Source organism: Cherax quadricarinatus, chromosome 4, assembly GCF_038502225.1.
Source record: "Cherax quadricarinatus isolate ZL_2023a chromosome 4, ASM3850222v1, whole genome shotgun sequence".
Taxonomy (NCBI): Eukaryota; Metazoa; Arthropoda; class Malacostraca; order Decapoda; family Parastacidae; genus Cherax; species Cherax quadricarinatus.
In genome coordinates, this window is record NC_091295.1 from 68,370,965 (window position 1) to 68,384,702 (window position 13,738).

At 48.6% G+C, this 13,738-nt stretch overlaps 1 protein-coding gene across 1 annotated transcript in view; it reads right to left on the reverse strand.

Annotated features, from left to right (window-relative positions):
• Nucleotides 1-3,574: 3,574 nt before the first annotated feature.
• Nucleotides 3,575-13,738, reverse strand: part of LOC128684274 (transient receptor potential protein-like) — a 25,095-nt gene continuing 14,931 nt past the window's right edge. The window contains exons 11-13 of the mRNA XM_070097249.1: nt 13,592-13,737; nt 12,952-13,019; nt 3,575-12,776 (exon numbers count right to left, since the gene is read on the reverse strand). Coding sequence (XP_069953350.1) covers nt 10,885-12,776; nt 12,952-13,019; nt 13,592-13,737 — 2,106 coding nt within the window. The 3' untranslated portion in view covers nt 3,575-10,884. The remainder of the gene's footprint in view (nt 12,777-12,951; nt 13,020-13,591; nt 13,738) is intronic.

A 13,738-nucleotide genomic window follows, 5' to 3' on the forward strand; every position in this document is an offset into this window, starting at 1 on the left:
ATTGTAGTGCCTTCCCTGTTATCCCTGTTTGGTCCTCCAGTTTTTGCACTAATCTCTTGTGTGGAACTGTGTCAAACGCCTTCTTGCAGTCCAAGAAAATGCAATCCACCCACCCCTCTCTCTCTCTCTCTTGTCTTACTGCTGTCACCATGTCATAGCACTCCAGTAGGTTTGTGACACATGATTTCCCGTCCCTGAAGCCATGTTGGCTGCTGTTGATGAGATCATTCCTTTCTAGGTGTTCCACCACTCTTCTCCTGATAATCTTCTCCATGACTTTGCATACTATACATGCCAGTGACACTGGTCTGTAGTTTAGTGCTTCATGTCTGTCTCTTTTTTTAAAGATTGGGACTACATTTGCTGTCCTCCATGCCTCAGGCAATCTCCCTGTTTCGATAGATGTATTGAATATTGTTGTTAGGGGTACACATAGCGCCTCTGCTCCCTCTCTCAGGACCCATGGGGAGATGTTATCTGGCCCCATTGCCTTTGAGGTATCCAGCTCACTCAGAAGCCTCTTCACTTTTCCTCGGTTGTGTGCACTGTGTCCAGCACTTGGTGGTGTGCCCCACCTCTCCGTCTTTCTGGAGACCCTTCTGTCTCCTCTGTGAACACTTCTTTGAATCTCTTGTTGAGTTCCTCACATACTTTACGGTCATTTCTTGTTGTCTCTCCTCCTTCCTTCCTTAGCCTGATTACCTGGTCCTTGACTGTTGTTTTCCTCCTGATGTGGCTGTATAACAGCTTCGGGTCAGATTTGGCTTTCGCTGCTATGTCGTTTTCATATTGTCGTTGGGCCTCCCTTCTTATCTGTGCATATTCATTTCTGGCTCTACGACTGCTCTCCTTATTCTCCTGGTTCCTTTGGCTTCTATATTTCTTCCATTCCCTAGAACACTTGGTTTTTGCCTCCCTGCACCTTTGGGGGAACCATGGGCTCATCCTGTTTTTTTCATTATTCCTGTTACCCTTGGGTACAAACCTCTCCTCAGCCTCCTTGCACATGGTTGTTAAATATACCATCATCTAATTAACTGGCTTCCCTGCCAGTTCTTTGTCCCACTGAACCCCGTTCAGGAAATTCCTCATTTCCGTGTAGTCCCCTTTCTTGTAGTTTGGCTTCATTAGCCCTGACCTTCCTGCTTCCTCCTCCACTTGTAGCTCTACTGTGTATTCGAAGCTTAAAACCACATGATCGCTGGCCCCAAGGGGTCTTTCATATGTGATGTCCTCAATATCTGCACTACTCAAGGTGAAAACTAAGTCCAGTCTTGCTGGTTCATCCTCTCCTCTCTCTCTTGTAGTGTCCCTTACGTGTTGGTACATGAAGTTTTCCAGTACCAATGTGTGTGTGTGTGTGTGTGTGTGTGTGTGTGTGTGTGTGTGTGTGTGTGTGTGTGTGTGTGTGTGTGTGTGTGTGTGTGTGTGTGTGTGTGTGTATGTGTGTGTGTTCCTCCTAATCAGTTAAAGTGGGTAAGAAAATAAAGTCAAGACTCTCACTTTCAGCTTTACTAAATAAAACAGTACAGCTCTGACCAGACTTCTACCATGACAGTCCAAACATACATATTAGTCGACAACACACAACTGAAAAACAAGATAATTATAGGAATTTTGCTCAGTTTCTCCTAAAATATACTTTAGAATATATATATATATATATATATATATATATATATATATATATATATATATATATATATATATATATATATATATACTATAATGTAACAGGAAAGACAGTTTTAAATTAACGTTTCGGTGACGACTCACCATCATCAGTATCTGTACAATGTTACATAACTGTTTACAGTATCAAGTTACAATTTACAAATAACAATGTAAATTCAGATGATATGTAGATAGATGGAAGAACAGTGATACGTGTTGCTTCAGGTGGAGGCTGGCAGGCAGGCAGGCACTGACTACGAAGATGTGGTAGAAGCAGATTTCATACATAGCTTGAGGATTAGTTCACGGCTTTAAGAGTAGGTATGACAGTGCTCATGAAGACAGGAGTGAGTGACACCGTAGTAACGGTTGGTTTAAGAGGCAGGAACTGAGAATCGACATTTGCAACCACAAACAGGTAAGTACAAATGAACGAGTATACACCACACACATACACACACACACACACACACACACACACACACACACACACACACACACACACACACACACACACACACACACACACAGAAGGGACTCCAGAAAGACGGAGAGGTGGGGCACACCACCAAGTGCTGGACACAGTGCACACAACCGAGGAAGAAGTGAAGAGGCTTCTGAGTGAGCTAGATACCTCAAAGGCAATGGGGCCAGATAACATCTCCCCATGGGTATTGAGAGAGGGAGCAGAGGCGCTGTGTGTACCCCTAACAACAATATTCAATACATCTATCGAAACAGGGAGATTGCCTGAGGCATGGAAGACAGCAAATGTAGTCCCAATCTTTAAAAAAGGAGACAGACATGAAGCATTAAACTACAGACCAGTGTCACTGACATGTATAGTATGCAAAATCATGGAGAAGATTATCAGGAGAAGAGTGGTGGAACACCTAGAAAGGAATGATCTCATCAACAGCAGCCAACATGGTTTCAGGGACGGGAAATCCTGTGTCACAAACCTACTGGAGTTCTATGACATGGTGACAGCAGTAAGACAAGAGAGAGAGGGGTGGGTGGATTGCATTTTCTTGGACTGCAAGAAGGCGTTTGACACAGTTCCACACAAGAGATTGGTGCAAAAACTGGAGGACCAAGCAGGGATAACAGGGAAGGCACTACAATGGATCAGGGAATACTTGTCAGGAAGACAGCAGCGAGTCATGGTACGTGGCGAGGTGTCAGAGTGGGCACCTGTGACCAGCGGGGTCCCGCAGGGGTCAGTCCTAGGACCAGTGCTGTTTCTGGTATTTGTGAACGACATGACGGAAGGAATAGACTCTGAGGTGTCCCTGTTTGCAGATGACGTGAAGTTGATGAGAAGAATACACTCGATCGAAGACCAGGCAGAACTACAAAGGGATCTGGACAGGCTGCAGACCTGGTCCAGCAATTGACTCCTGGAGTTCAATCCCACCAAGTGCAAAGTCATGAAGATTGGGGAAGGGCAAAGAAGGCCGCAGACGGAGTACAGTCTAGGGGGTCAGAGACTACAACCCTCACTCAAGGAAAAAGATCTTGGGGTGAGTATAACATCAGGCACATCTCCTGAAGCGCACATCAACCAAATAACTGCTGCAGCATATGGGCGCCTAGCAAACCTCAGAACAGCATTCCGACATCTTAATAAGGAATAATTCAGGACCCTGTACACCGTGTATGTTAGGCCCATATTGGAGTATGCGGCACCAGTTTGGAACCCACACCTAGCCAAGCACGTGAAGAAACTAGAGAAAGTGCAAAGGTTTGCAACAAGACTAGTCCCAGAGCTAAGAGGTATGTCCTACGAGGAGAGGTTAAGGGAAATCAACCTGACGACACTGGAGGACAGGAGAGATAGGGGGGACATGATAACGACATACAAAATACTGAGAGGAATTGACAAGGTGGACAAAGACAGGATGTTCCAGAGATTGGACACAGTAACAAGGGGACACAGTTGGAAGCTGAAGACACAGATGAATCACAGGGATGTTAGGAAGTATTTCTTCAGCCACAGAGTAGTCAGTAAGTGGAATAGTTTGGGAAGCGATGTAGTGGAGGCAGGATCCATACATAGCTTTAAGCAGAGGTATGATAAAGCTCACGGCTCAGGGAGAGTGACCTAGTAGCGATCAGTGAAGAGGCGGGGCCAGGAGCTCGGACTCGACCCCCGCAACCTCAACTAGGTGAGTACAACTAGGTGAGTACACACACACACACACACACACACACACACACACACACACACACACACACACACACACACACACACACACACACACACACACACACACACACACACACACACACACACACACACACACACACACACACACACGCACATACACACACACACACATACACACACACATGCACATACACACACACACACACATACACACACATACACACACACACTCACACACACACACACGCACACGCACACGCACACGCATACACACACGCACACGCATACGCACACGCATACACACACACACATGCACACGCACACACACACAACCCGAACCATGATACTGCAGGAGAAAGCATGGCTGAGAGGCAAACAGGAGTTCATGAGTGTGTACCTCGATCAAGACAGAACACAGGAGGAAAGGAGGATGCTGTAAGAGAGAGTGCAAAAACGAAAGGAGAAATGGGAGGAAATGAAAAAGGAGAGCAGAATAACCCAGGAACAAGTGGAAGAGCAAGCACACCCCCCAGAAACACCTGCAGAAGGACTCCAGCCACGACACCCCCAAGGCAACTGAACAGTCCAAACCAACCATCACACACCGATCACTCTGTTCTCATCCCCCGCACCACAGTTACAGTATGAGAACAGAAGTTGAAGGTTTGGTACGCAAATGCGGATGGATTAACGAATAAACATGAGGAATGGCAAGAAAGAATCAATGAGAAGTCCCCAGACATCATAGCAGTTACAGAAATAAAACTCACGGAGACAACAGACGCAATCTTCCCACCAGGATACCAGATCATGAGGAAAGATAGAAGGGGCAGAGGGGGAGGAGGGGTTGTTCTGTTTGTAAAAAACAGATGGAAATTCGAGAAAATGGGAGGCATAGACGAGACGGGAGAGACTACATAGTAGGTACACTTCAGTCTGGGGAGCACAAGGCGGCCATTGCAGTGATGTATAATCCACCACAGAACTGCAGGAGGCCAAGAGAGGAATATGAAGAGAGCAACAGAGCAATGGTGGACACACTTGCTGAGGTGGCAAGAAGAGCTCACTCCAGCAGAGCAAAGTTGCTGGTTATGGGGGATTTCAACCACAGGGAGATTGACTGGGAAAACCTGGAGCCACATGGGGGTCCCGAAACATGGAGAGCCAAGATGTTGGATGTGGTGCTGGAAAACCTCATGCACCAACATGTTAAGGACACTACCAGAGTGAGAGGGGAGGATGAACCAGCAAGATTGGACCTTGTGTTCACCCTGGGCAGTTCAGACATTGAGGACATCACGTATGAGAGTCCCCTAGGAGCTAGCGACCACGTGGTTCTGTGCTTTGAATACATAGTAGAGTTGCAAGTGGAGAGAGTAACAGGAGTTGAATGGGAAAAGCCTGACTATAAAAGAGGGGACTACATAGGGAGGTTCCGTGGGACAGAGAACTGGCAGGAAAGCCAGTAAACGAAATGATGGAATATGTAACAACAAAATGCAAGGAGGCAGTGGAAAGGTTTATTCCCAAGGACAACAGAAACAATGGGAAGACCAGAACGAGCCCCTGGTTTACCCGACGGTGTAAGGAGGCAAAAACAAAGTGCAATAGAGAATGGAAAAAGTACAGAAGGCAGAGAACACACGAAAATAGGGAGATCAGTCGCAGAGCCAAGAACGAGTATGCACAGGTGAGGAGGGAGGTCCAGCGAAAGTATGAAAATGACATACCATCGAAAATCAAGACTGACCCGAAACTGTTGTATAGCCACATCAGGAGTAAGACAACAGTCAAAGACCAGGTGATCAGATTGAGGACAGAAGGTGGAGAACTCACAAGAAATGATCAGGAGGTATGTGAGGAGCGAAACAGGAGATTTAAGGAAGTTTTTGCAGTAGAGACAGGAAGGGCTGTAGGAAGACAGCACAGAAGGGAACATCAAAAGGGAATATACCAACAAGTGTTGGAGGTCATACGAACAACCGAGGAGGAGGTGCAGAAGCTGCTAAGTGACCTTGATACCTCAAAGGCGATGGGACCGGACAACATCTCCCCATGGGTCCTAAGAGAAGGAGCAGAGATGCTGTATGTGCCTCTAACCACAATCTTCAACACATCCCTTGAAACTGGGCAACTACCTGAGAAATGGAAGACAGCAAATGTAGTCCCCATATTTAAGAAACAGAAATGAGGCACTAAACTACAGACCTGTGTCTCTGACATGTATTGTGTGCAAAGTCATGGGGAAGATTATCAGGAGGAGAGTGGTCGAACACCTGGAACGGAACAAGATTATAAATGAAAACCAGCATGGGTTCATGGAAGGCAAATGCTGTGTCACAAACCTCCTGGAGTTTTATGACAAGGTAACAGAAGTAAGACACGAGAGAGAGGGGTGGGTTGATTGCGTTTTCCTAGACTGCAGGAAGGCCTTTGACACAGTTCCCCACAAGAGATTAGTACAGACGCTGGAGGATCAGGCACATATAACAGGGAGGGCACTGCAATGGATCAGGGAATACCTGACAGGGAGGCATTAACGAGTCATGGTACTTGAAGAGGTATCACAGTGGGCGCCTGTGACGAGGGGGTGACACAGGGGTCAGTTCTAGGACCAGTGCTATTTTTGATATATGTGAACGACATGATGGAAGGAATAGACTCTGAAGTGTCCCTATTCCCAGATGATGTGAAGCTGATGAGAAGAATTAAATCGGATGAGGATGAGGCAGGACTGCAAAGAGACCTGGACAGGCTGGACATGTGGTCCAGAAACTGGCTTCTCGAATTCAATCCAGCCAAATGCAAAGTCATGAAGATTGGGGAGGGGCAAAGAAGACTGCAGACAGAGTATAGGCTAGGTGGACAAAGACTACAGACCTCACACAGGGAGAAAGACCTTGGGGTGACCATAACACCGAGCACGTCACCGGAGGCACACATCAACCAAATAACTGCTGCAGCATATGGGCGCCTGGCAAACCTGAGAATAGCGTTCTGATGCCTTAATAAGGAATCATTCAAGACACTGTACACTGTGTATGTTAGGCCCATACTGGAGTATGCAGCACCAGTCTGAAACCCACACCTGGTCAAGCACGTCAAGAAGTTAGAGAAAGTACAAAGGTTTGCAACAAGGCTAGTCCCAGAGCTCAGGGGAATGTCGTACGAGGAAAGGTTAAGGGAAATCGGACTGACGACACTGGAGGACAGAAGGGTCAGAGGAGACATGATAACGACATACAAGATACTGCGGGGAATAGACAAGGTGGACAGAGATAGGATGTTCCAGAGAGGGGACACAGAAACAAGGGGTCAGAACCGGAAGCTGAAGACTCAGACGAGTCACAGGGACGTTAGGAAGTATTTCTTCAGTCATAGTGTCGTCAGGAAGTGGAATAGCCTAGCAAGTGAAGTAGTGGAGGCAGAAACCATACATAGTTTTAAGAAGAGGTATGACAAAGCTCAGGAAGCAGAGAGGGAGAGGACCTAGTAGCGATCAGTGAAGAGGTGGGGCCAGGAGCTGAGTCTCGACCCCTGCTATAACCAGTTTGTTTGGTGTTCTGGTAGCGTGGAGTAAATGATAAGTCTTTGGAGGCTTCTTACTTTATAGTTAAGTCGTGGTGGGTACACAGGCTTGTGTGTTGTGCCCATGGCCCGGGAAGGCCATGGCCACAAGAGAGAGCTAGTAGGCCTTGTGTCTTCCTGCTAGGCTGCTGTGTAAGTGAGACAGAGGCAAGGGCAGGCAGGCTGGCATGCTCACCGAGAGGCCTGGCTACAGAGGGCAGCACCTTAGTGGCGCGAAATATGGACAAGGCACACAGCATAGGCTGTCTGTGCAGACAGTACAGGCTGTCTACATACTCTCGGCCACCTACCTCGCGTCGTCCCGACGAGACAATACTGGTGGTAAAAGAAACTCTGTCTCTCTCTCGTAGGCACAGGGCACAGAACACAAAATAAAAAACATATATATACATATGGACATAAAAAAAAACTTCCTACAGGGAGGGAAGAAAAAAACATGTGGGGTGTGCTAAACATCGTGGTCATAGGCAGTGAGCATTGAAGGGCATCACTGCACGCCTTCCTGCATCTGGACAGATACTGCAACACAGGAGGCATTGCTGCGGCTGAGCTGTGACGTAACGGGGTACGGTCTCCTCTAGAACGGTGAAGTGGTCATTATAGGAGTCACTGCTGGTTTTCACTCAACCTGGGGCACGACATGCTGGTGCCCTCGAGTGAGGCGTCTACAAAACTCGGCAACTGGGCAGGACTTCTGGCAACCGACTCAGGAGGACACTTCTTGACTGGTACTGTCGCTGGGCTGTCACTGCCGGCGAGCGTGGAGCGAGTTGTGGAGCGAGTCGTGGCAGAGACGACTGGGCGAAACATCTGGAAGTCATAACATCATACACCAGACTGCAGTGAGGGAGCTAGCAGTCAAAGTGACATCTTCTTTGTGCAGGCTGCTCACTGAAGCTTTTGACACGAGGCTGACACAGTGCCTGCCGACAGGGCTAACTGCGGCTTGACGAGTGTCATTCTCTCGGCAGTTGGAGTTATAGCAGAGGTTAGTCTAAGCGTCCCCAGACTTGTTTCTCTACATATAACTGCATTCTGAAGGTCTGGAGGTGAAGTGAAACAAATCTCGATGGGAATCATAGCAGGTACGATTCTGCAGAACATCTATGAGCGACGAGCATAAGAGCTTTCTGTACAAGAGGGCTCATGCTAAGAGCTGACCGATAACAACTGTCAAATGCACTGGTCACATCGGGTGACTTAGCACAGTGGGGCTACTCAGGTCTGGCTCAGACCTCACTGGACACGGTACATGCAGTACACTAACATGTGAGAACACTGACTGAGAGGAATTAATTAACACACGACATATATCTTCTCAACAATCTTCTCAACAATACTGAAATAATTACTAGAAACACTCGATGTGACATCATGTGATGTCGTGAGGTGACGTCAGCAGCACTGTGACGTCAGCAGACATCTCGACGTGACGTCAGGCAGACATCGTGACGTCATGAAGTCGGGCAGCATCGTCGGTGACGTCAATGTGATGCAGGCAGCAGACCACAGCATGAGGCCTGGGACATCTGGCTCGGTAACTCACATGGCTCGTAGGTCCACGTGACATCGCCCACACCCCACGTGGCATCAGGATCCACGTGGTGTCGTGATCTACGTGGCGTCGTGATCTACGTGGCATGCTGATCTATATGGCTTACTGATCTACGTGGCATGCTGATCCACGTAGCTTTGAGTGGCCTCGGGCACTCGGATACACAGCTCTGGCAATGAATTCACATGGAAAACAGCAGAAAACACAGCAGAGGGAGTGGGCAGTGGTGAGTGTATGGTAGACGGGCGAGCGTGAGTAGGGCGAGCATGGGCAAGGTGAGGAACGGCCACTTCCTCCTCCTCCTCCCCCACCCACAAACACATGGAGAAGCTCACACCGGATGCAGAAATCACCACAAAATTCACCTCTGGCTTGCTGAAACAGCTGTGCTGAGCTGAACAACAGCAGCAATATACAAGTGATGCTGAACACGTGACTTGAGAAACAGCGTGGGACGCTATAGCGTGGGGTCACTGGGACGTCACTTGCAATTCTCGAAGAAATTCGGCAAATTTCGGCTAGATCCTGCTTGTACCTGTGTCTGGATGCTCAAACATGCAGACACGACATCAGGATAACTCGCTAAGAGATGGATGCATCTTGCATGGAGTGATGAAGTGAAGATGACTTCATTCCTTCCTTCCTCTCTCTGGGTAAACACAGCTGCTGCGACCACCACTTCCCACCATTTATAACCAGTTTGTTTGGTGTTCTGGTAGCGGGGAGTAAATGATAAGTCTTCGGAGGCTTCTTACTTTATAGTTAAGTCATGGTGGGTACACAGGCTTGTGTGTTGTGCCCATGGCCCGGGAGGGCCATGGCCACAAGAGAGAGCTAGTAGGCTTTGTGTCTTCCTGCTAGGCTGCTGTGTGAGTGAGGCAGAGGCAAGGGCAGGCAGGCTGGCGTGCCCACCGAGAGGCCTGGCTACAGAGGGCAGCACCTTAGTGGCGTGAAATATGGACAAGGCTGGCAGACAGCATAGGCTCTCTGTGCAGACAGTACAGGCTGTCTACACTGCAACCACAATTGAGTACAATTAGGTGAGTACACACAAACACACACACACACACACACACACACACAGGAGCTAAGACTCGACCCCTGCAACTACAAATAGGTGAGTACACACACACACACACACACACTTGATCAAGTATGTCAAGAAATTAGAGAAGTTGAAAGGTTTGCGACTGGTTAGTTCCAGAACTAAGGGGAATGTCCTATGAAGAAAGGTTAAGGGAAATCGGCCGGACGACACTGGAGGACAGGAGGGCCAGGGGAGACATGATAACGACATATAAAATACTGCACGGAATAGACAAGGTGAACAAAGACAGGATGTTCCAGGGAGGGGACACAGAAACAAGAGGTCACATTTGGAAGTTGAAGACTCAGATGAATCAAATGGATGTTAGGAAGTATTTCTTCAGTCATAGAGTTGTCAGGCAGTGGAATAGCCTAGAAAGTGACGTAGTGGAGGAGGGAATCATACATAGTTTTAAGACGAGGTTTGATAAAGCTCATGGAGCAGGGAGAGAGAGGACCTAGTAGCAACCAGTGAAGAGGCGGGGCCAGGAGCTAAGACTCAACCCCTGCAACCACAAATAGGTGAGTACACACACACACACACACACACACACACACACACACACACACACACACACACACACACACACACACACACACACACACACACACACACACACACACAATACCTTTTCAACCAAGACTCTCTCTTTCACCTGCTCTAATTTAAAAACCGTTACACTGAGATACCTGGAATGAGCCACGATGTTATCTTTACCAAATACACCGAAGCTCGTTATTTTCAATCTTCAGAGACCTCTACAGTTTTAACCTTTCCATTTTTAACAATTGCCGTTATAACTTTTTGTATCTATAACCATCCGGTCCTGACCTGACCCGTCACCTGAGATTTACCTGCAGAGATTGTCTCAGGTGACCTTCCTCTGGGCTCGCTTGGCGTCGAGGAACCAGAGAGATGAGAAACACTCACTTCTGATTTGGGTGGGGGTTTGGGTGCCTGTGGGAGGCTGGGCGTGGGTTTTGGTTGTTGTGGGAAACTGGGCGTGGGTTTGAGTCCTTGTGGGGGGCTCGGCGTGGGTTTGGGGGTCTGTGAAAGGATAGGGGTCGGTTTGGGTTCTTGTGGGAGGCTGAACGTGAGTTTGGGCTTCTGTGGAAGGCTAGGGGTAGGTTTGGGTTCTTGTGGGAGGCTGAACGTGAGTTTGGGCTTCTGTGGAAGGCTAGGGGTCGGTTTGGATTCTTGCGCAAGGCTGGGTGTTGGTTTGGGTTCCTGCAAGGGGCTAGGCATGGGTTTGGGTCCTTGTGGGAGGCTGGGTGTTAGTTTGGGGAGTTCTGGGATGATGGAAGTGGGCTGTGAGACATGTAGGAGCCTGGGTGTGGGTTTGGGTTCTTGTGGGACTCCTGACGAGGGTTTGAAAGGTGTGGGAGATATCAGTTTACTGGGTGTAGGAGTCTTAGTTACTTCAGTCTCTTTAGTCTGGAATTTCTGGGCAGGGCTGGCTGGAAACTGAACAATCTGTCTGGGCGGAGGCTTCGTGCGGGGCGGTGGAAGATGCTGCTGGGCTTCATGCTGGAAGGCTTTGGGCACTGCCAACTTTCCTGGTCTGGGTCTAGAGGGTACTAACGGAGTACTGGTGGCCAGAGGCAGGAGCACGCTGCTTCCACTGGGCTTAGAGGGCTTGGGAGCCTGGCGTTGAGCAGGCTTGGCATCTTGAGGTGGTGCAGGTTTGATATCCTGTGGTGGGGCAGGCTTAGCATCTTTAATTAAAGCAGGCTTAGCATCCTGAGGTGAGGCAGGCTTGGCATCCTGAGGTGGGGCAGGCTTGGCATCCTGAGGTAGGGAAGGCTTGGCATCCTGAGGTGGGGCAGGCTTGGCATCCTGAGGTGGGGCAGGCTTGGCATCTTTAATTGAGGCAGGCTTGGCATCCTGAGTCGAGGCAGGCTTAGCATCTTGAGTTAGGGCAGGCTTGGCATCCTGAGTCGAGGCAGGCTTAGCATCTTGAGTTAGGGCAGGCTTGGCATCCTGAGCCGAGGCAGGCTTGACATCCTGAGTCGGAGCAGGCTTGACATCCTGAGTCTGGGCAGGCTTGACATCCTGAGTCGGGGTAGGCTTTGAAACTGACTGATCTGGAGTCTTGGGAACTACTTCAGGCTTGAGGTGATATGCGACAGCTGATTTAGGAACGCTGTCTGGACTAGTGCCAAGAGGAGCGAGAGGAGACGGGCTCCTCGATACGAATGGTTTGCTTGCATTTTGCTGCATCTTTTCGATCTTCAACATCTGGTTCGCTACTCCGGCCTTCTCCTGAGCGGCCGCCTTGTTTTCCTCCGCCAGCTTCCTCTCTTTCTCCTTCTTGAGGGTATTAACCTTAAACCTGGCGTAGGCGATACGGGTGGTGGGCGTGTGAATCTCCAAATTAGGGTTATATTCTGCGATTTTCTCTGGGTTAAGAGACTTGAGCAGCATCTCGTTCTCGTACTGTATACGTCTCTTGATGGAGGTCTGAGACCTCATGAGACTGGTCTCAGAGGAGCCGATCTGGTCCCGGCGCGTGGAGGCTCGCGAGACCCTGGCGTTCCAGTCTTCCTTCTTCTTCTTGCCGATGGCGCGGGCCAGCTTGCCGAAGATGTTCTTGGGTTTCTTCTCGCTGGTGAGGATATCAGTGATGATACCTTCCACCAGTCCGATGTTGAAGCCCTTCAGGAGTCGACGCTCCATGGCTCGACCTTTCTTGCCGATCACAGCTGAAAGGAAACCAGAGACACCCAGTTCTACAGTGCTACTCAGAGGACTCGAACCACTTGAAATAATCAGTAACAATACACAATTCATATGGGAATACATGTACTAGAGTATTATTTATAATCAGAGCCATCTTATAGGTTTTTAAGACCCCCGCGGGTCTCAATATGTACTCACCAGTGTCTTCAGCATGGACCATTGAAGTGTTCATTCCGTTGTTCCTAAGAATATCTACGAGTTCGTATCTGAAACACGAGGACAATGACATGAGAACCTTGGTTGAACTGAGGATGGTCTGAGTTACGTCGCTTTGTTTTATTGTGGTCCATGGTTTTATGAGAGAGAGAGAGAGAGAGAGAGAGAGAGAGAGAGAGAGAGAGAGAGAGAGAGAGAGAGAGAGAGAGAGAGAGAGAAAAGACAAACAGACAGACATTCATATAAATTCCAGCAGCCAGCCAGCCAGCCAGCCATCCAGCCAACCAGCCAGCAGCCAACCAGCTACCAGACAGACAACCAGGTAGACAAAGGGAACGTTCCGGCAGGCACATAGTCTGAAGGAGGAAGAGGTGGGAGGGGGTCTTATACAGCAGACATTTGATAGTAATTACAGCCTCGGTCTACAGGCCTAATTTACAAGCACAAATATCCTAATACCGCTAATGGTGCCTAGGCTGGCTTTAATTTATTACGATAACATTTTCTAATTACTATATCATATACTACATATTATAACTTTAAAGTTCTAGGTCAGGGAAAGGCTTGTATCCCCCTCGTGTCCCTGCCCTGCCAGGGACTAGGGACCATGGCTAAGATATACCTGAAGGTGGATATGTCTTGTTTGACCTCGTTGATGTCGTCTTCAGTGACTCTCCTTTCATCAGCTCTCCTCTGCTGCTCAGTGATGTAGCGACGCACCAGCAGACGCATCACGTTAGCGTGTTTCTGCTCCGCCATCTTCCGTGAC